Source organism: Dermacentor variabilis, chromosome 11, assembly GCF_050947875.1.
Source record: "Dermacentor variabilis isolate Ectoservices chromosome 11, ASM5094787v1, whole genome shotgun sequence".
Classification (NCBI taxonomy): domain Eukaryota; kingdom Metazoa; phylum Arthropoda; class Arachnida; order Ixodida; family Ixodidae; genus Dermacentor; species Dermacentor variabilis.
The window spans coordinates 44514178-44538065 of NC_134578.1; the positions used below are offsets into that span (position 1 = coordinate 44514178).

At 46.9% G+C, this 23888-nt stretch overlaps 1 protein-coding gene across 1 annotated transcript; it reads right to left on the reverse strand.

Annotated features, from left to right (window-relative positions):
• Positions 1–2023: 2023 nt before the first annotated feature.
• Positions 2024–16195, reverse strand: LOC142563224 (uncharacterized). Its single transcript, XM_075673774.1, has 3 exons — positions 16159–16195; positions 12140–12457; positions 2024–2463 (listed from the first exon to the last, which is right to left on the reverse strand). The coding sequence occupies exons 1-3, from the start codon at positions 16193–16195 to the stop codon at positions 2138–2140; spliced, it is 681 nt and encodes a 226-aa protein (XP_075529889.1). The 3' UTR covers positions 2024–2137.
• Positions 16196–23888: the final 7693 nt, after the last annotated feature.

Genomic DNA, 23888 nt, shown 5'->3' on the forward strand with positions numbered 1-23888 from the left:
TTTTATGGTTCTAATTTTTTATGCTAACCACAAGCTTGTGTATGATTCGCCGATTGCTGAGAAAAAGTGACATTAAACCCAAATTACTCCTAAATCATGAGCTCTTTCCTGTAATGTCACTATGTGAATGATTCGAAGAGCGCTGAATGTTTGCTTTGTGTATTCTTCTTCCAGGTCCGAACTCGCTATCAAGATGCGTTAAGGGAACTTCAACGGCAGTCTGGGTCAGAGCGGTAACATCGAAATAACATTCCTGAATGCCAAGTTGTATCTTGGACTCTTCTGCTGCGCTTTATGAGATCTCTATTCACAAGGTTTGTAGAACGAGCGGCAACGGGCCCTCTTCAACGAGGCTACCGCAGTGATTCTTCGCGACTCCGAAAACTATCGCCTAATACGAGCTGGAGGACAACATCCTGTGATGGCTTATTTCCGGAAGCTGAAATGATAAATCGCACGCGCCATCTTGGTTCCGGCGGAACTGGTATCAGCTGCAGCAGCGTGGGCATCACACTGACTTGAAGTATGATTCACTGCACGCCAGGCGATATTTTTTTATTATTTGAAACAGCTTCCCCCATATGTACAATATCCGTGGGGTTTCCTACAAGTCTTAGCTATGGTTTCAACAGTGGTGAGCTGCAGGCTTGCCTCTAGAGCAGGCTCACAGGAATGCATCTCTTACTATTGAGGTTATCAACAGGTCGCTTGTATGATACAGACGTGCCACTTCTGACAGCCACAAGAGTACTTCTAAAGCGGAAATTGTGAGAAGGATAAGCGGAGTCAGCTGGTCAGAACATGTCACATGACCATGGCAGACAGCTAATAAGGAAAAACAACACAAAACTGCGAATAAAGTGTTGGGTTATTTTCTTTTTAACAGTCGTCTCTGTTTTTTCACTTTTGACCTACGTACTGTAATTCCTAAAGATGTTTCGGAAACACAAAAATGTTCTAGTGTTCGTGTCTTGATGGTATTTATTTATTTATTTTGTGATTTATTTATTCACTTTCTTTATTATTAGATAATTTTAACAAAGCGAGGCTTTACGTAGAGGAGTGTGAGCGCGAAGAGTAACAAATATATGTACATAATAAATACAAAATTTTTCAGATGCCTAAAGGTGCAGGTACTGCGAAGGAGACGATGGATTGAGGCAGGTGATTCGAATAGACGCAGGCCTTCCGTTATGAATATTTGTTATGACGTTTATTATGGCAATTTGTCGCGTCATAATTGAGGTAATCGTTGACACGCAGTGATAATTATTAAGAGATAGAGAAAAGAGACTGTTTTAGGTTTTTATTAATGTAACGAAATTGTGAAATACAAAAGTTCGTAGTCGGAGTTGTGCGAAAAGATTGAAAATTTCTAAAGTGTTTCTTTTTTTGCGATATACTAGACAAAAGCCGATCATTAGCAAGAAGGAACCATGCAGAGCCATTCTCAAGCATCCAATGACCATGATTAGTAATTAGATGTTTTGGTGCCAGCACGGCGTGTTTGTAGGGGTGAGTGTTCTCAGAATTACCAAATGTAGTGCTATAATATGGGCAGGTTGCATACAATGCAAGGACGTGATCAACTCAATCTTCCAATCTAGTCGTTCGTAAGTCTCTTTTAAACAAAGCTTCCTTTGACTACTTACCTGGCTTGGCGTGGCTGCTTGGCTGCTGGGTTGGTCGCTATACCGCCAAACATATTTGTGGTCTATCTAGACAAATAGTACATGAAGGTTCTCGCGAAGTGGTCTATACAAACCTCTCATGCAGACCAACCATGCCCACCTCTGTTTCGCGCAAAAGACACACACTTCCTACACAAAAACCTGATCGTATAATGTCGGCTCATAGGCATATCAGAACACACTGATGTGTTCTTTGAATTGCCAATTCTGCTTAACGGAGTCTTTCATTTACTTTATTGATCTTTATTGATTTTTATTGATCTTTGAGCTCCAGGTCCAATCCACAGATAAAATATTTGAGACAACTCCAATCGCGCAATGGCAGCGGGATCAGTCCACCAGGGGATCACATTTTATTGCGTAGTTTTCAGCCCCGGACCAATTCACTCCGCGAGACCCAGAACAAAACACAAACACGAGGTAGCGTGTCAACCAGATCTTGGCTTCTATAGCTCCTCGATGACAGGCGTTCTAATTTCTTGCATGGCTGCTGCGCTGGTCCGGACGCCCGCACCGCATCGTGCACTCGCCGTGATGAGGACGCAGTACGGAGTGTCTTCGGTGCTCTCAAAGTCCACCCATGCATCGGAGGTGCTACGCTCCAGGCAGCTACCTAAGCCTTGCATTTGGTCACATATTGAGAAAAACTCGCACACTTTCACCTTGTACACGTCGAGAATGCCATGTACTCTCTTTGGCGCCTCCCACTGAATTTTTGTGCCGTATATTGACGGTGCGCCATGTATGGTGATGTTCTTGGGTTCACTTGGACCTGATGGACCATGGTGTACAAAAACGATAGTTAGCTTATCATACTATCTCTCGACTGTCCATCACTTGCGACAACCCTGTGATAAACCACAGTGCATGTTTGCGGCTTATCCCCACAACGGCAAACTTGTTGGGAGCTCGTTTAGCGTAGGCAAGGGATACACGTTTTGACGGCAGTAGAACGGAAAATCAACTGACTTTTATTCAAAACAAAAAGCACGTTTGCAGAGTAGCTGTGGTAACGTCAGAGTCGTGGAGCTGCCTCGATTCCCAGAAACAGTAGGAGCTATTGAACCCCCAAGGCATGGGAAACCGGCTTTCCGAGAAGCCGGCACGAATCAGGGACGGCCATTCGCTATAAGCTAATTCCGGTTTATGGAAAAACACTTCGTCCGCGAAATTTACGCACGAAATAGCTTCAGAAAACCTCCTTATTACCATGTTTATATATTCCGATGGTATATTCACAAAAAGCAGAGGATGCATTGAAACTAGACGTATATTTTAGACAAACTTAATTGGCTTGTAGGCGCTTGTGAAACTGTGGTGCTATGAATACGTAGAACAAATATGACAGACGCACATGCAAACTCTATGTATCAAGTTTATCACAAAGTTTAGCCATTGTCCATAAGCAGGACTGCTACAAGCCGCTCATGGCGAGATCGAGGCGTTATTTAACCTCTCTGTATGTTTCTGCGTCTGTTTTCTCATCTGCACCTCATTCTCTTTTCCATCTTTACCGCAAACGACGTAGCCCTTTCGCTGTTGATTCAGATGTGAGCAGGTGACCCGGGTTGTGCTTGTGGGCCGTACTGTTTATACAAAGCGCAAGCGCACTTGTTTTTTTAACTGATTTCATAAACGTTAAGTTGCAAGTCTGGCGCTGGATTCTGTTATGATTGCATCAAAATAGATTACTCATCTGCGTACGGTTTTTTATGAAGAAATACAGACGGAAAGGTTGACCCCTCTCTGAGGTTTTGTAGCACTGAAGCACACCTACGCCAGTCCTACGCCACTTTATGTGCGAAGCCTCACGAGTTCAGATGTAGTTGAGAGATGGAAGAGCGCCAACATTAAACTAATACGTAAGGAAGGATTACATTGCAGGAGTACTGCATTGAGCATTGCATAAAATACTCAGCAGGGTCATTTTCAGCAGAATCAGGACAACATTTCACTTCCATCTACTAAGACAGCTGGCTCGCTACAGGAACAGGTATCCTACTACGGATCGTGTACGTGTCAACCCTCAGGTAATTGAGAACTATATGGCTTTCATAAACTTCGAAACGGCATTTAATACACTAGATATGCCAGCACTCATGGAGGCATTGCGTAATAAAGTAGGACAGGATGTGCACGTGAATATCTTGGCAAATAACCCCGGTCTCTAGAGGTATTGTAATTCTGCTCAAGAAAAAGGGAGGATACCTATAAACAACGTGACCAGCAAACGGGACACTTCTACAGGGATACTCACTGCTTGCTTAAAAAAAAGCATTCAAGATTATACATTGAGACGAGATTGGAAGGGACGATCAACCGCGAATATCTGATAACCCTCGGTTTCCAGACGACATTGTCCTGTTCAGAAGCACTGGGTACGAATGGCAACAAATGATAGATGACCTTAATCGACAATATGTTAAAGTAGGGGTTCTATTTCTATTCTGACGACAAAGGAGATGATAGATGGCCTAGGAATGGAACAAGAAATAATTCTGGGCACTCGACCGCTATAATCTGCACAGGAGTACGTTTATCTAGGTTAAATATTCCGATGAAATTTACAAAAGAATAAAAATGACTTGGAGCACATTCGACCGCCAATATCAAATTATGAGCGCGATCTTAACCATATCGTTGGCAGTCAAAGTGTACAATAATTGTACTCTACCGATACTACCATGTTACACAGAAACGAGAAGGTTAACCACAGAACAAGTTACAGCCGCGCAAATGGCGATCCAAGAAAAAATTGTGAGCTTTAATGGTAGAGAGGAGTTCGTATAATAAATAAGAAAGGCCGCCTCCATTCTACCCTTCGCAAATAATGTACAGCGAAGCCGTTAGCAACATCCGACAAGCACAACTGACGTTAGACCAGTATCACCACACCAACTAACATTAGAAGACGTCAGACAAGTACCACCACCGCAAGTGACGGCAGACAACCACAGCTTGTTGATGCAATACCTTTATTTCGCTTTAGCTCTAACGATGGCCTTGTGGCCGCTCTGATACACGGCGATGGGTTCGAGAAGCACCTTGAACCCAGCCCTATGGCAAGCGCAAGTGGCCTATTGAACCAATTGAATTTGTCAGAGCTAATTGAGTATGAAAATTCCCAAATTATGGCTTCCACAGAAAGTACAGGCATAATAGCTTCGGATTGCAATTCGAATACATGAGAAAACATGATTCTGCATTGCGTAAACTCAAAGACAAAGCCTTTGTCGAGCTGCCGTTTTATGTGGTGGTACATTCATGCGGTGGTTCAAGTGGTGGTACTGTTCATTTATGAGCACGAACCGGCGATAAATCCAGGCCAACTACAGGCTAACAGCTTCGCTCTAAAAGGAGTAGCCGATATGGACACGTCTACTTGCTCAGCTTTATCGGTGACCCTTCGCACCAGCTAACAAATGTTCAAGATTATCGCTCAACGCAAGAAGCACCTTTTGGCAACGGAAGTTTCTCGACTGTTAACGCTGCTAATATCTGTTAACTATGTTGCCGAGCTTTGTGTGACCAGATTGCGTGCGCTTGGCGACGCGAATAGAGGTGTACATTCTAGAACTTACGCAATCGCCAGTTAGTGCGCGGGAACGTTCACTGAGCCATTCATATTCCAAAGTCCACGCGTCTGCATGATTGGGTGATGAAATTTTCCCAATCGGTGAGTGGGCTTCCCGTTATCACTGCACTGAGGGTTTTATTTACCGCTTGGCTCAGGTTCGCTTATCCGGAAAAGTAAAACAGCAAGCGATGGAGAGGTAAATTTTATTCTGTAGTTTTAATTACCTGCAAAAACAGAGATTTGATTAAGAGGCACACCGGTATTGGAGCCCTCCAGACTCCAGACTATATTTAAGGTGGCCCCAATGCACGAGACCGGGACGTTTTCGCATTCGCATTTTTATGATGTTTATGGATTTTATGCCACCCCTGGTGCTAAGAAAGGGCAACACCGTAGCCGCTAAGCCACCGCGATGGGTGCATGGCAGCGTTGTTGCTCTTTGTTAAAATATTGAAATTCCTCCCGCGACAACGGCTGCTGCAGGAACCATCTCGACGACGTGGCGACAACATGCCCGCATTCACAAGACTTAAAGGTGAGAAGAGGTTTATTGGCGGCTCCTAAGGCAAAAGCGCAGCGACCGGGAACGGCGAGACAGCCCGAAGCACTGTCCAAAAAAGGCGACAGTAATCAACAGCGCGAGCGGCGCCGAGCCGCGCGTTGGCGATGTGTCTGTGCCGCGAGGCGCGTCTTCTTCTTCACAATCTCCCCCCGGACAAAAAGAGCCATCCTGGCGCCTTAAGAATCAGGAGGCAGAGGGTCGTGGTAGGGCTTGAGACGCGAGACGTGGACAATGTCACGTCCACGCCGGCGCAAGTCTTCAGGTGGTGACAGTGGCTCAATCAGAAAATTCACCGGAGATGTTTGCTCCAAGACTCGGTAAGGCCCTTCGAATTTTGGGACGAGTTTCGAGGAAAGCCCCGGAGTCTGGAAAGGCACAGACAACCACACAAGAACGCCTGGAGCGTAGGTGGTGTTCGGAAGCGTGTCGGTGCGGTTTTCTTTCTGGCGCTGCTGCTGTTCGGCCGTAAAGGAGCGCGCTAGCTGGCGGCATTCTTCGGCCTGTCGGGCAACGTCGGACACAGGTAGACACTCGGAGGCGTCAGAACGGTACGGAAGGAGCGTGTCGATGGTATGCGTAGGCTGGCGGCCATACAGGAGGAAGAAAGGTGAAAATCCCGTAGTGGCCTGGATCGCGGTGTTGTACGCGAACGTGATGAATGGAAGGATGCGGTCCCAGTTACCATGATCAGATGCCACGTACATCGACAGCATGTCACCAAGTGTGCGGTTAAATCGCTCCGTGAGTCCGTTAGTCTGGGGATGGTATGCCGTGCTTGTCCGATGAATAATACGGCATTCCGAGAGCAAACTTTTGACGACTTCGGAGAGGAAGGCGCGACCTCGATCGCTGAGGAGTTCTCGAGGTGCGCCGTGTCGAAGCACGAAGCGATGTAGAACGAAAAAGGCTACATCCCGTGCCGTAGCACTTGGTAAAGCAGCAGTTTCGGCGTAGCGTGTCAAGTGATCAACAGCAACTACGATCCACCGATTGCCGTCTGGCGTCATAGGAAGCGGGCCGTATAGGTCGATGCCGACGCGATCGAAGGGTGTGGTAGGGCACGGGAGCGGCTGCAAGGCACCAGACGGGCGTAAAGGCGGCGATTTGCGGTGTTGACAGTCAAGACAGCACCGAACAAACTTTTGTACAAAATTGTACATGCCGCGCCAGTAGTAGCGGTGGCGAATTCGTTCGTACGTCTTGAAGACTCCGGCGTGGCCACACTGTGGATCGTTGTGGAAAGCAGCACATATTTGTGACCTTAAGCTGCGGGGAATCACCAGAAGCCAGCGACGGTCTTCAGGAGAGTAATTGCGTCGGTGGAGCAGCTGGTCACGAATGGCAAAATGAACTGCTTGGCGTCGGAGGGTTCGGGATACAGGGATGGTCGATGATCCAGAAAGATAGTCGAAAAGAGAAGCGATCCACGGGTCACGACGTTGTGCGGTGGCAAAGGAGTCCATGTCGAGAGATAAGATGGAGTGTGCGGAAGTTGTTCCGGAGGCCGAGTCTGGAGGTAAAGGTGAACGAGACAGGGCGTCGGCGTCGGAGTGTGTTCGCCCACTGCGGTATACGACGCGAATATCGTACTCCTGGATGCGTAAAGCCCAACGGGCTAGGCGGCCAGTGGGATCTTTCAAGTTGGCAAGCCAACAAAGCGCGTGGTGATCTGTGACCAAGTCGAATGGGCGCCCGTACAGGTATGGTCTGAACTTGCCAAGTGCCCATACTAAGGCCAAGCACTCTTTTTCGGTCACGCTGTAATTGGCCTCAGGCTTCGTCAGCGTGCGACTCGCATAGGCGACTACGTATTCGGGGTAGCCTGGCTTTCGTTGGGCGAGGACGGCGCCGAGACCGAACCCGCTGGCATCTGTGTGTACCTCAGTTGCAGCCGACGGGTCGAAATGGCGAAGAATAGGTGGGAAGATGAGAAGACGACGCAGCGTAGCGAAGGCGGAGTCACATGCAGGGGACCAAGAGGAGAGGGTGGTGTCACCGCGCAGAAGCTGAGTCAATGGCGCCATGATCGATGCGAAATTCCGAACAAAGCGCCGGAAATATGAGCATAGGCCCACAAAGCTCCGAAGTTCTTTGATGGTCTGAGGCTTCGGAAACTCAGCGACTGCTCGAAGTTTTGCAGGATCGGGTAGAACGCCGTGCTTGGACACAACGTGGCCTAAAATGGTGAGCTCTCGCGCGGCGAAGCGGCACTTCTTGAGGTTGAGTTGGAGGCCAGCGTTCGTTAGACAGGTCAAAACAAGTCTGAGGCGGAGCAGGTGAGTCGGAAAATCAGGCGAGAAAACCACGACATCGTCGAGGTAACACAGACATATGGAGCACTTGAGGCCACGCAGCGTGTTGTCCATGAGTCGTTCAAAGGTGGCAGGGGCGTTACAAAGCTCGAACGGCATTACGTTAAATTCATATAAGCCGTCAGGCGTAATGAATGCGGTTTTCTGGCGATCGGATGCAGCCATCGGTACCTGCCAGTACCCCGAACGCAAGTCAAGGGACGAAAAGAATTCTGCTCCCTGAAGACTGTCGAGGGCGTCGTCGATGCGCGGCAAAGGATAGACGTCTTTGCGCGTTACCTTATTTAGCCGACGGTAGTCGACGCAAAAGCGAATAGACCCGTCCTTCTTGCGAACGAGAACGACAGGCGATGCCCAGGGACTGTGCGAAGGTTGAATAACGTCACGGCGCAGCATATCTTCGAATTGGGTGGTAATGACACGACGCTCTGCGGCCGAGACGCGGTAGGGTCGTTGACGTAACGGCTGATGTGAACCGGTGTCAATGTAGTGCTGCACTTCCGACGTGCGGCCCAAGGGAGGTTGTGAAACGTCGAATGAACTGCTAAAGTGGTGCAGGAGATCAAGAAGGTCGACGCGTTCGGCAGGTGTGAGGGTATCGGCGATGGCACTCGAGAATGCATCCTTGGACGTCTCTTCAAGCGCGGAAATCGAAGACGACTGGCCGGAGTCGACATCAAAATAGTCTCCGGGGACGTCAACCAAAGACGAAGAGTCGAGGAATTCCACGATGCCAAGGCATTCACCAACGAGCAATGTAATAGGCGCACAGAGTGCATTGCAAAAGTATATATTGCTACAGCCGCCAGCCATGTCAAGTGTTGCGAAGGGTAGTCGGAGAGATTTACGGCTCATGAAGACGTCGGAAGGTGTGAGGAGGACCGTGGCATCAGTGATGGCATCGCAAGAGACGGGTACGAGAGCGAAGGAGCCAGGTGGAATATCTGTGTCCTCGCGCACGGTAAGTTTAGAAGGGCGGTCACAATCTTCGTGCAAGGGTGCGTCACAAGGGGAAAATTCAACTTCGGCGCGTGTGCAGTCGATCACGGCTTTATGACGGGATAAGAAGTCCCATCCGAGGATGACGTCATGCGAGCAGGTGGGAAGAACAATACACTCGACGATGTAAACAATGCCGTGAATAAGCACACGCACAGTACAGGCTGCGTGCGGAGTGACGTGCTGCGCGCTTGCCGTACGAAGCGACAGTCCAGAAAGCGGCGTGGTCACCTTGCGCAGCGAACGGCACAGTTTGGCGGCTATCACAGAAACGGCTGCGCCGGTATCCACAAGAGCGAATGCAGGAACACCTTCTACACTAATTTCGACCACGTTAGCAGGGCAGGCGCGAGGACTTAGACAGTTCGAATGGGGCGCAGTTCTTGCCTCGTGAACTGCGACGTTCAGTTTTCCTGGTCAGGTGGTGCAGGTCGCCGACGCATTGGGGAGAGCGAGCGTCGGCGAGGGGATGGCGAGCGACGCGGAGGAAATTCTGGACGGTCAGCACGAGCATACGGTTGGGGGGAAGGAGTGGCGTAGTGGCGAAAGGGCTGGCTGCCATACTGGAAGGGCCGAGAGGCGTCGCCGAACGCTTGAGGCCGACGTCGGCAATATCGGGCGACGTGTCCAGGAGTGCAACAAGAATAGCAGATGGGACGATTATCAGGCGTCCTCCAAGGATTAGCTCTCGGTGCGGTCCAAGATGCAGCATGGGCTTCTGGTGGCACCGGTTGGGAATGGGTCGCGAAAGACGCAGGCGGAGGCCTGCGTACTGCCTGCGCGTACGTAAGAGGCGCGGCCACAGGCAGGACTGGCTGCGCATAGGTGGGAGGAGTCGCGACAGGCTGCACTGCCAGAGCAGAGTTGAGATTCGCGGCTGCAGGCGGCTGATGGTGTGTGGAAGGGACAACTTGAGCGACCTCTTCGGAGATGAGAGTGCGGAGCGTGTTTGGAAGACGGGAGGTGGGCTCCTGAGTGAAGGGGACTAAAGAAAGTTGGCGGGCAACTTCCTCACGCACGAAGTCCTTGACCCGTTGAAGTAATGAGCATGGGTCGTACATGCTGTCAATGCTTGCCACCAAGTCGTCGCTGCCCAGAGCACGCCGAGTCGAAGCGCGTTGCTTCCGTAACTCGTCATAACTTTGGCATAGGCTGACGACTTCGGACACAGTGCGCGGATTCCTGGCTAGAAGCATCTGGAAAGCGCCGTCATCGATGCCCTTCAGTATATGGTGAATTCGCTCAGCTTCGGGCATTGCCGCGTTCACTCGTTTACACAGGTCCACGACATCTTCAATGTAGCTCGTGAATGTTTCTGCCGTCTGCTGTGCTCGGACGCGCAAGCGTTGTTCAGCGCGCAGTTTGCGAACAGCGGGTCGGCCGAACACTTCTGTAAAGGTTGTCTTGAAGATTGACCATGTGGGTAAGTCACTTTCGTGGTTGTGAAACCAGAGTTGGGCAACACCAGCCAGATAAAAGATGACGTGGGTTAACTTCGCTGGATCATCCCACTTGTGCGCGCTCACCCGTTCATATGACGCCAACCAGTCTTCTACGTCTTCGTCGTCTGCACCGCTGAAGATCTTGGGGTCGCGTTGTCGTGCAACGCCGGTGCAAGTGACGGACTGTGGCGTCGGCGCCGTTTGGGATGAGCTGTCGGTCATGGCGGGCGATAGCGTTCTTGATCGCAGCTCCAGGGTTACAAGCGACGGGGTTTGAGTCCCAGCACCTCCACCAATTGAGAAGAGGTTTATTGGCGGCTCCTAAGGCAAAAGCGCAGCGACCGGGAACGGCGAGACAGCCCGAAGCACTGTCCAAAAAAGGCGACAGTAATCAACAGCGCGAGCGGCGCCGAGCCGCGCGTTGGCGATGTGTCTGTGCCGCGAGGCGCGTCTTCTTCTTCACAAAGGGAAAAAACGCCACCGAGAGTGGAACGGACGGCATGACGTAACAACAGCTGGACTTCGTGGCGCAACCCTGACCCGAAACGGCGACCTAATTTCAATGCAAGGCAAAGAACCACCGACCTCGACTTCCTTGTCAACTGCAACGGAGTCACTACCGTTGCAAACGCCGAACCAACTATTCCATTATCAGGGAATATTTCACCGCAAAGCCGAAGAAATTCAAGGCTGCATACGATGGCCCCCAACATTCAGAGAGCTAAAGGACCGATAACGGAGACTGAAATCCGCACGGCAACAGTTACAGTTCATGACCAGATTTACCCTCCGATGTTTGTGATCCTGCAGCAATACTCACGGGGCGTACCGCTCCGCATTGACTTCCTCAACCAATGCCTAAGGCAGACAGCGTATGGCCATTAGAGCTACAGCATTGGCGCCAAGAAAAGCACAGTCCAGGACTGTAGAAAATTAGGTGGGCTGGTGAAACTGCGAAATTTGCTGCTGCATGTTGGTATCACAGCTAGCGAAAGACAAGCGTAATTGCAGACTGTTGAGAGAAGTCTTCGTCCTGCAGTGCATATGAAATGTAGGCTGATGATCATCACCACTTGCAATTCTTAGATTCAAAAGGACATGCTCAGGCAGCACAGCACCATTGGTTGCGGATTGGTTGAAAACTACGCTACAATCGAAGGGCCCCCGATACTACAACAAACTCAAATCAAGTTCACCTTCAACAGCGCACTGCTGATCGAGATGTTGGCGACACACACAATGTTTTGATCATAAGAATGAAATCTTATCGCCTGTCAAATAAATATAATCCGATATTACCATCACACGAAACTAACGTGTGGGTGGCAGCTTCACGTGCACATTAATTATCTCCGTGGGTTACTAATACAGTATCATCTTCGGAGTTAAAAACATAGTGCTTTGTTACGTGTTTCTCACATAAAGGAAATGAAAAAACGTAGACACATATCATTAGCGGCATCGGGCACAGCGAACAGTCCCCAGTCTCACTGCAGAGAAGCAGACACACAGATTTGAAAATGCATTATTCGCAAAGGCAATTCAATTTTACAAACCTTGACCAGGGGTGAAAACGTCATTTAAGGTGGTTCCCACCGAGGTACGTTCCGGTGGTCCCCTGCTGAACGTGCGAACGGTGACGCTTATTCTGGAGCAGGCTTCAAAAGGGCCACAGGTGACTTGAGTCTGATCGGCCGGAATGATCGTACCGTTGCCACACGAGCCCGTGTGACATTCTTTAAGACTGTCGTTTCCACTTCTGCAGGTGACATCGAGCAAATAGAAGTCAAAGTTAGCCGTAGGTTTATCCCAGCCGACAGTGATGTAGCGATCAGCAGCAGCCAATAAGCGAAGGTTGGTGATGCCACTTGCAGCTGTAACAAGACGTGATTTTTTGGGGATTGTAACTAGGATTACAATTTGAAGTAATCGAAACCTTAATGCGCATGCCTTAACTGTCATGGGAGAAATGGTTCACAGATAGAGTTCAAGCTTGAAAGGAATCGGGCAATGTTGCCAAGAAAGAGAGCCTTATTGCTGAAATGTCTAGACTGAACGCTGCAAAATATTACTAAATTACCTTTTCCTTGCTTTTTAGGGGCGTTATATAAAAGGCGTAACATTATTGCTCGGTTTCTTTCGAGAACTAAACAGGGTAACAATATTATATTTGCCTGAGAAGGAGTCAAAAAAAATTTGAGCTTAGTAGTTTCCTGAAATGCCTTATAGAAAATTCTTTATACAAGGGTTGCAATGTACTAAAAGCACACTTTAGGAAACACTTCAAGCTGAAGGAAACCAAAATACTAAAAAATCAATTTCCCGAGTATTTAAGAATACTGAAACAAATAACGCGTAAATCCCAAATATACATTTCGGGAACATCGCGCATCCGAAATGCGTTTAATAGCGTGGCTAAAATTACAGATGAACAAAAGAACTCACCAGCATTCTTTTGCTGTTCGGAATTTGTAGAAAACTGAAAAAAAGAAGCCTTTGTTCTGACACCATACCTAGGATATTATCAGTAAAAGATAAATGGAAGCCCAGTGTTCAACATAACTACAATTAAACAGAGTAAAGTGATACACTCGTTTGGCTCTACCGTTTCTACCTGTGCGCAAAGCGGAACAGTTATCCCCCATGCACCCTATTAAAGCAAACGTTAATTGGTAAACAATCCCAGAGTTTCTTGTGTGTGGCTGCTCAATTGCCTAATACGTGTATGCATCAAGTAGCGAAGGCGAATCTCACTCCATGAGCTGCACACACTCCGGCTTTCATTAGGTCGTGCAGGCAGGAAAGGACGGGGGACAATTAATCGTGAAAAACACCTGTTGTGTTTCTCTTAGTATACCTTGCAGTATTCATCATCACCATCATCATCATCCGCCTGGTTACGCCCACTGCAGGGCAAAGGCCTCTCCCATACTTCTCCAACAACCACGGTCACGTACTAATTGTGGCCATGTCGTCCCTGCAAACTTCTTAATCTCATCCGCCCACCTAAATTTCTGCCTCCCCCTGCTACGCTTCCCTTCCCTTGGAATCCAGTCCGTAACTCTTAATGACCATCGGTTATCTTCCCTCCTCATTACATGTCCTGCCCATGCCCATTTCTTTTTCTTGATTTCAACTAAGATGTCATTAACTCGCGTTTGTTCCCTCACCCAATCTGCTCTCTTCTTATCCCTTAACGTTACACCCATCATTTTTCTTTCCATAGCTCGTTGCGTCGTCCTCAATTTGAGTAGAACCCTTTTCGTAAGCCTCCAGGTTTCTGCACCGTAGGTGAGTACTGGTAAGACACAGCTATTATATACTTTTCTCTTGAGGGATAATGGCAACCTGCTCTTCATGATCTGAGAATGCCTGCCAAACGCACCCCAGTCCATTCTTATTCTTCTGATTATTTCAGTCTCATGATCCGGATCCGCCGTCACTACCTGCCCCAAGTAGATGTATTCCCTTACCACTTCCAGTTCCTCGCTACCTATTGTAAATTGCTGTTCTCTTCCGAGACTGTTAAGCATTACTTTAGTTTTCTGCAGATTAATTTTTAGACCCACTCTTCTGCTTTGCCTCTCCAGGTCAGTGAGCATGCATTGCAATTGGTCCCCTGAGTTACTAAGCAAGACAATATCATCAGCGAATCGCAAGTTACTAAGGTATTCCCCGTTAACTTTTATCCCCAATTATTCCCAATCCAGGTCTCTGAATACCTCCTATGAACACGCTGTGAATAGCATTGGAGAGATCGTATCGCCCTGCCTGACGCCTTTCTTTATTGGGATTTTGTTGCTTTCTTTATGGAGGACTACGGTGGCTGTGGAGCCGCTATAGATATCTTTCAGTATTTTTACATACGGCTCGTCTACACCCTGATTCCGTAATGCCTCCATGACTGCTGAGGTTTCGACAGAATCAAACGCTTTCTCGTAATCAATGAAAGCTATATATAAAGGTTGGTTATATTCCGCACATTTCTCTATCAACTGATTGATAGTGTGAATATGGTCTATTGTAGAGTAGCCTTTGCGGAATCCTGCCTGGTCCTTTGGTTGATGGAAGTCTAAGGTGTTCCTGATTCTATTTGCGATTACCTTAGTAAAAGTTTGTAGGCAACTGACAGTAAGCTGATCGGTCTATAATTCTTCAAGTCTTTGGTGTCCCCTTTCTTATGAATTAGGATTATGTTAGCGTTCGTCCAAGATTCCGGTACGCTCGAGGTCATAAGGCATTGCGTATACAGTGTGGCCAGTTTCTCTAGAATAATCTGCCCACCATCCTTCAACAAATCTGCTGTTACCTGATCCTCCCCAGCTGCCTTCCCCGTTTGCATATCTCCCAAGGCTTTCTTTACTTCTTCCCGCGTTACCTGTGGGATTTCTAATTCCTCTAGACTATTTTCTCTTCCACTATCGTCGTGGGTACCACTGGTACTGTATAAATCTCTATAGAACTCCTCAGCCACTTGAACTATCTCATCCATATTGGTAATGATATTGCCGGCTTTGTCTCTTAATGCATACATCTGATTCTTGCCAATTCCTAGTTTCGAGCTTATTCAACACTTTTAGGCTTCCTCCGTTCCTGAGAGCATGTTCAATTCTATCCATATTATACTTCCTTATGTCCGGTGTCTTACGCTTGTTGATTAACTTCGAAAGTTCTGCCAGTTCTATTTCTGCTGTAGGGTTAGAGGCTTTCATGCATTGGCGTTTCTTGATCATATCTTTCGTCTCCTGCGATAGTTTACTGGTATCATGCCTAACGGTGTTACCGCCCACTTCCATTGCACAATCCCTAATGATGCCCACAAGATTGTCGTCCATTGCTTGAACACTAAGGTCCTCTTCCTGAGTTAAAGCCGAATACCTGTTCTGTAGCTTGATCTGGAACTCCTCTATTTTCCCTCTTACCGCTAACTCATTCATCGGCTTCTTATGTGCCAGTTTCTTCCGTTCCATCTCATTCTCTATCATTCCTCGGCAAGCATCACCTTCATCTTTGTGGCACAACTGCGTCATCGTCTTCCCATGGCTATTCGCATGAGCTGCTCTTGGCCATTTGGGATAGAGTGTGAAGTGTGCAGAGCGCAGGCACAAAATGACAATGTTGTAACTGGTGCGTTCCATACTGCGTGTTTTACTCAACATGAGACAGGTTCTTTAAAAATATCATGAATATACGTGGACGCATCTAATGGTATTCGGTAAGTAGAAGTCCTACACTGTCCCCGAAATGAACCGGAATTGGAATAAATCGCTGTCATTTACCGCACTCCCACATTGGTATCTTATTCGCTCTCTGTATGAAGGCGTAAAAACCTACTCTCTTCATGATGGATGTTTTCAAGAAGCGCAAAAAAAACAATTTTAATACACAATAATTTTCATTGCACAATGACGGGAAGGTTCCAATCGTGGACATTTTAACATATCCTGTAATTTTTTGTTCTTTTTTTGTACGCTACAGTGCAAACGTCACCTGCTCGCGAAACATCACAGCTACCACTATACATTATTTGCATACTAGCCTTGTTGTTGGGCAGGATTGTCCCACTCGCACTTACCGTATTCTAGTGAGAGATTACGCTGAACGTCCGTCATTTTCCAAAAAAATAAAAATATGCGGTATGATACGCTATGTGAAGGTCCCCTGTCCCAGTTCAAATTTTCAATTGCACACTCAAAACTTCATGCACCGCAGACTACGAAACAAGTGAGTGAGGGAAGACAAATCGGACAACATACATCAACATTATAAACCACTGCACTCTTAACTTTGAAAGATATCCAACACCCAACACAGGCAAGCAGAAACATTTTAGCGCATATATATTGCCAACATTTTCTCTGCATCGAAACAACCATAGCAGACGTTGTGCTCTTCTCAGAATTAAAACCGATCATATGCTCGCCCATACGAGCTCTGCGGCGCTCACATTGACGTAAAACGTACATGAACAGAAAATTGTTAATTCCGAATAATAAAAATTACTCAATTTTTAGAAATTGATCTGCGAATCTAAGCACGCTGTAACGACTCACGCAGAGCCAGCATTCTCGGCCCAAATGTAGTGAATCAGTTGCAGTCAGCAAAAAAAAATATAAAGCGCCTCCATATCGCTAACTTAACTACACACACGAAGTAGCCACCGCATCTAGAGAAATTATTACATGTGAGCATGGCACGTATAGTAACGCACTTGCCATAGGAAAGTGCGCAGTGATGCTATATTTGTCCCCACTACTTGCTCAGCGTCCAAGCATTGTCTCTCGTTTGGTAAACTGAGCGATATCTCTGAAATGTCGAACCAATCTTCACAGTCGCAACCAGGAGCTGTGCTCCTAAAGCAGCACCAGGGCCTAGATCAGAACGTCAACACGACATTCTGACCAACGACGTCCAAGTGTGCGATAACGGACTGGCTCGCAGCGCTAAACCATAAGTTTATTTTGCACCACACGTAATAATGTTTCTTTTTGGCTAAGAAATCACTGAGAACACATACATCAAAAATTCTTGCAGAAACTCCTCCGGGAGTTGTCTAAGTACACGTAAGTATTGTGCCACTTGACCATCTCCAAGCAGCCCGGTGTCATTATCGATGTTACGAATATTGATCGGTCCAGTGCAATAGACCACGCTGCGGCGACACGAACTGGTGCGGACGGTGGCACAAGGAGCATTGATAACGCGACCAAAGTACTGCAAGGTGGCGGCGCCAGGGGACGCTGATGACGTTCCGATATTCATAAGCCGTTATCGCTCTTTAGCGCCGTATCCACCTACGTCAAACAATCATCAACCGTGACCTACCATACCCAGGCGGCGGCTTCGTATGGCACCGCCCTACGTACCGTACCTTGAAAGCGATCTGCGATGCTGACAAGCAGTGCTGACTGCTCATAGCTCCACGCGCTGTGTTCTCGCCGATCACTTAGCGTTGAAGACAGACACGCGGGCCCGTATCTTGAAAGCGTTCTGCGAAAGAGGCAGTGTGCGGCAGGTGCTGAGAGCTCCGTGAGCACTGTGTTCTTGTCGCTTCGTTGGCGCTGAAGCGAGAGGCAGCAGGAAGGTTAATTAGCTCGATGCTGCGGGCGCCATCTTGAGAGCGGTCGTCTTAGGGGACGGGTTTCTCTTTGGGTAACCTCCGACATGATTCCCCATTTAAGATGGTTGAGTGCAATCCGGTCTTTCCTGGTCGCGCAACAGCGTGCTGCAGCAAAGTCATAATACGGGATTCATGAGTGACTAGATAGGATGCAATAGCTCGAACAGCTGCGGCTGTCGATTTGCTACGCAGCACTTTCAAAAAGCACGTAAGCGGATCTGTGACGTGCAATTCACGTGCTCAAATGATCAAATGCATCACGCAACACGAGAACAGCGGCACAAACCTCAGGCTACGTCATAAGTTTGCCGGCACCTTTCTCGTTTTTTCGCTCTTGAAAAGGCCGCTAGTGATTTCATCGTTGTAACCATGCCGACTACATCTAATGCGTGCAAAGATGAGATACAGTGAGCATGAGGAACATATTAAAAGCTTCATCGCAGGCAATAGGCGAAAAGCGTTTCCGACGAAACACCGGCGCCTAAAACACTCCACCCATGAGCAAAAACATGTCAAACATGAACCTAGACAACCCCGCCGGATACCGCCGATTGCCGGCGCCGCGAGCCGCTTCAAGGGAAGTGCCCACGTGACCACCCTCTTTCTTCGGGGGGGCGTTTTCTTAAATTTTACCTGGTGAGGATTTCACAAAAATGGCAAGATTCTGGCGGGGGAGTAAAATTGCGTCCCGTCGCTTTTCTGCTACCGCAGTCGACAACCGGAGCAAAATGATGGAATGTAGCAGTGTTGCTCCCGTATAGTGGTGTAAACGATCATGGGTGGGCCATTTTCAGGGCATATCACGTATAATTACTCTTATTAGGCTAATCTGTTTGCCTTGTACCCCATTCAAGAGTCTTTTTTGCCTATTTGAAATATCGAGAATTAGCAACAGATTGATTAACTAGCTTTAACACGACTAAGAGTAGGGAAGATGGAAATGAATTCTAGCACATATGAATAAGTTCATTCAAAGGCACTATATCGGCCACAATCGCTTTTCTCTGTATTTTAAGGAAAGCGCGCTAACTGTAATAATAGCCACATAATGACGCACTTGCGCGCCGCGACGACTGTGGTCCCTGGCTTGAATCACACGAACTAAGTGCGGTTAGTGCTGGACTCACACGGTGACCGTGTGACAGTCGACAGGCATCGCTGTTGGCGTTGGTCACCGCAAAATGCGCGCTGTCCTTGGCGCGTGTTGCTCCAAGACGATGAAGTACGCAGAGGCGTTGGATAAGGTAAAGAGCAGGACGCCATGAAAGAAAAGCCTCTTCACTTTTGGAGCGCAGCTCTTAGGCGCCGGTTCCTGCGTTGAGGTTCGGTCTTCCTCGCCATCCTCGACGTAAATGAGCGAACGAGCACAAAGGAAGCATCAAATAGCGACCGGGAAGCGTAGCGGAGGATGAAAGACGTCGATAGCGATGAGAGCACGAAGAGAATATGGAGGAGGAAGGTATGGCGAAAGCGTGAGAAGAAAAGCGTAGGGCCGAGGAAGACGTGTTCTGCAGCGACCATCGCTGCGGAATGGCGCCAGAGTAACGCTCGTCTTCTGTTCACCGATGATGTCACCAATAAGGCATGCGGCGATAGCGTCCACTGATGCCAAATATGGAAAGAAAGTGCTGCGTGAACGGAGGTCTGTCTGACGCGGCATTGGCGAATCGTGCCCACGCGTCACCCACGCGCTGCGTCTCGCTATCTCCCGATTAGAAAGAAAGCCTCACCACACTTCGCTCCAGATGCAACGTGCCACACAAGACATATTGTCCGCACCGGCCAAAATACCGCGAAAAAAAACACATACATAGCTGCGCTCAAGTGAGGCATTAGTGAGTATTGTAATCGCAAGTGAATTTTCTATCGGTAAAGTAAACACACCAGTGTGTAATTAACGGCGCAGGCCCCAGGGGGTTGGTTGCTTTCGTTGGTTAAAGTCTGGAGCCGCAAAATATTACGATTCATAACTACAGTCGAAATTGCAGACTGTTGACTCACGTTCAATGTCATTGACTTTGTTCATTGGAAAGTAAATTTTTGGTGCAGAAACACTAGTCAGTGCACAAGATATAGCTGCGGGCAGCGTTATTATTATTGTTTTTTTTGCCACTAACATCCAAAAGTCCCCTTTAGTCACCACGAAGCTTGAGGTGTAGTTTTTACGCTTTCTTTTGCCTTTGTGAGCATTAATTCTGGAAAGATGCTGTACGTCTGCTTTACCTTTGCCTTAAAATTTTCGTATATGTAGTCAATGACGTCTCGTAAACAGGTTCTTTGATATAACCATGCAAGAAAAAGCTTCGGCGCATCAGGTATGCCGACGTTGCTGGTCTGTCGTCTCTCACCTGTCCCTTCTTACTGAAAGTGCGCTGCCTGATGATACTTTTTCGGTGATGCGCCGATATTCGCGGATATGACGTATATGAAATTAGCTGAACCATTGCGCTGCTCCTTATCTCTGGTCTATTGCCCTCCTCAGCTCCTATAAATATCGACCAACTGGCCAAGAAGAAAGTTTTATTGACATATCTTTCCGTTTCAGTAACGTGTTTAAACACAAAATAACGCCAGAATTCCTCACACGATGGCTGATGACGGTAATGCCATTAGCATTCAAACCGTGTAGCGGCACATTGTATTCCTGGACTCTCATTAAAGCGAAAGCTTTACTGGCCGCGAACTTGCGATTACGCCGTGGCCGTTCTCCGTGTAGGAAAATGACGTCACACCGCGTTTCTCGTCGCGTTCGCCTACGCTCGTTTCGCCAGCTGCGTCGCATGTTTGTCTCTCTCTCTCTCTCTCGCTCCCTAGTCACTACTGCGCATGCGCCACTAGTAGCACCGAGCCAGAGGTGCTCCGCCGTTAGCCGCCGCCGTTTGGTATGACGTCACACCGCGTTCCTCGTCATTGTGCTCCACTCTGTCGTTTCACCAGCTGCGTCGCATGCCTGATAACGTGTCGGACGATTGAAAAGGAGAGCTCGCGTGCACCGCAACCACAGTTGAGGCGGCAGTATGGACGTTGGCAATTCTGATAAGCATAAGGTGGCCTGGAATCGACATCGGAACGAGATGAAGAGGAAAGGAATCGCCCAGTACACAGACGAACAGCGTGCCGAATGACTGGCTAAACGCCGCAACATAGCTAGACAACCAGACTAACCTGGACTTGCAATCAAGATTAACCAAGGCTAACCATGCTAAGCCTTAGCTTTCGCTACGTATATCCTGGCATAGCGAAGCTAAGCCAGTACCGATTTTTCTTATTCAACACGTGTAGTGGCCATTCCGAGAGTGCGTTGCTGGCTGTATGCGATATACTGTCTCTCCTATATCGGTCCACTCTTCTATGGCATTGGCTTGCAAGTTTGCGCCAGGAGCATGTAGGCGTGACGACGACAGTAGGATGGCGACGCAGCCACGACAACAGATTAAGGAAAAAGAGCGACCCAGATGTAACAACAAAGTTGGCATAACGACGACGGCGTGGCAAATATGAGATGTTGATTTTTAAATAATAACATTCGTTTAACGACGGGAACATGACAACGACGACGTGACGACAATGAGATGACGGCGATGGCGGGTTGACGATGACATGACAAACGGATCACAAAGCTCCAATACAACCGTGGCACGACCACGATGGCACGAAGAATAAGATATGACAACATATACACGATAGTGACCACCTGACAATGACGCAGTGACGACGCTGGCATGATGACGCTGATATATGCGTCATTGAATTTATCAATGAAAACGTACAACGATGATGGCGTAAAATGGGATGATGCTACTGTACTGATGGCGATTGTAAATCTAGAGCAAGACGACGATTTTCTGACGACGAGGCCATTTCAAGAGTCCGGCGTCTAAGTTGGAATGACGATATGACAACCATTGCATGACGATGAGTTCATCAGGGTGATATAATGACGACGATGGCATTACAGTGCTATGGAGACATTGCAGAACGACAACTGTATCATGGAGCCTCTATGACTATGATGACGTGACCACAATGGGATGACCAGAGTCGGTCGGCAAAGCTGCAGCAATGATGCTGGTACGACCATTACGGCATGACACTGAAGGCATGACGACGATGGCCCAACAATGGAATAACGGTAGTGACTGTCTGCCAACTGTGCATGACAACGGAGGCATAATCATAGAATGACTACAGTGTGAATACAATAGAAAGACAAAGACACACTGACATCGACGAAACTATGTAGGTGCTAAGATGACGACGGCACGATGACAACATTAAGGCGACTTTGTGACGAGGATGGCGTGACGACCAAGGAATGACGAGAGTTGCATGATAAAGGTATAATGTCAACACTAGAACGACCATCATGGCACCATGACGGCGGTGATAAAACGCATGCACAAAGACTGTGGCGAAGACCGCGTGACGACAACGGAGTAACGATTATTGACTGACAGACCTGAAATGCCTACGATGCAATGACCGCCACCCCATTATTACCACTAGGACAAAACTAGTAGCCCAAGCTGTTAGCCAACTTGGGTCTCTCGGTCGGGGTACAAATACTGAAAGCAGGGTGAGTTGGTAGCAATTCAATCTATGGTTAAAGGTTTGACGATGACGGCATGACGACAGCCACATTACCAAGCAGCAATGGTGATGATAGAACGACAACCCCGGAATCATGACCACGAGCTCATACCTGGCAGCCCAACCAGGTAGAAAACTTGGGTCTTTTGGTAGGCGCAAGCGCATAGATAACTTACATAGATAGATAGATAGAAAGATAACTTACATAGATAGATAGATAGAAAGATAACTTACATAGATAGATAGATAGAAAGATAACTTACATAGATAGATAGATAGAAAGATAACTTACATAGATAGATAGATAGAAAGATAACTTACATAGATAGATAGATAGAAAGATAACTTACATAGATAGATAGATAGAAAGATAACTTACATAGATAGATAGATAGATAGATAGATAGATAGATAGATAGATAGATAACTTACATAGATAGATAGATAGATAGATAGATAGATAGATAACTTACATAGATAGATAGATAGATAGATAGATAGATAGATAGATAGATAGATAGATAGATAGATAGATAGATAGATAGATAACTTAGATAGATAGATAGATAGATAGATAGATAGATAGATAACTTAGATAGATAGATAGATAGATAGATAGATAGATAGATAGATAGATAGATAGATAGATAGATAGATAGATAGATAGATAGATAGATAGATAACTTACATAGATAGATAGATAGAAAGATAACTTACATAGATAGATAGATAGATAGATAGATAGATAGATAGATAGATAGATAGATAGATAGATAGATAGATAGATAACTTACATAGATAGATAGATACATAGATAGATAGATACATAGATAGATACATAGATAGATAGATAGATACATAGATAGATAGATAGATACATAGATAGATAGATAGATAGATAGATAGATAGATAGATACATAGATAGATAGATAGATAGATACATAGATAGATAGATAGATAGATAGATAGATAGATAGATAGATAGATAGATAGATAGATAGATAGATAGATAGATAGATAGATAGATAGATAGATAGATAGATAGATGCGAAAAGGTTGAAGTAGACAAAGAATGCTGGTTGCGTTCGCAAAGGTAACATGCACGCCGTCATTGTACAGATGATTCTCACAAAATGGGCCCTGGTGTTCCTGGGATCTGCATAAATTTTATCTGAGTATTTGTCATGCACATATCCCCTACATGGGAAGCGTGACATACTGTGCTCGCCTAATAACTTGTTCTTTCGATTTATTTGTAACATCCAGCTCTTTAGGCATTGCCAGTGGCTCTGTATCAAGCTATATATTGTCACTGACCCCGTATTAAGCAACGAAAAAAACATTTAGCTTAATTTACGGCAATAGCATGCGAAAACAAACAACTCATTTTCAGCTTGAGAAAAAAAAGTCAGACAGGTCATATTTCTTCTGAGATCCATCGTTATATTGTACAGCTAAACATTTTTTTTTCTTTTCATCGAACATATCTAATGCAAATTCCTAACCAGGTCAAGTGAAGAACAAGGATATGATGCAAAACTTAAAGCGTAAGACTCACTCACCTCCCTTCGCCAGAGCAAGAAGCACGTTAAGG

Coding starts and splice junctions, on each gene's coding strand:
- LOC142563224 (XM_075673774.1), bottom strand. CDS start 16,195: ATGACGGACGTTCAGCGTAATCTCTCACTAGAATACG. Junction 12,458..16,158: donor TAATCTCTCACTAGAATACG/GTAAGTGCGAGT, acceptor GTCTTGTTACAG/CTGCAAGTGGCATCACCAAC. Junction 2,464..12,139: donor CGTTTTCACCCCTGGTCAAG/GTTTGTAAAATT, acceptor ATGGTCCATCAG/GTCCAAGTGAACCCAAGAAC.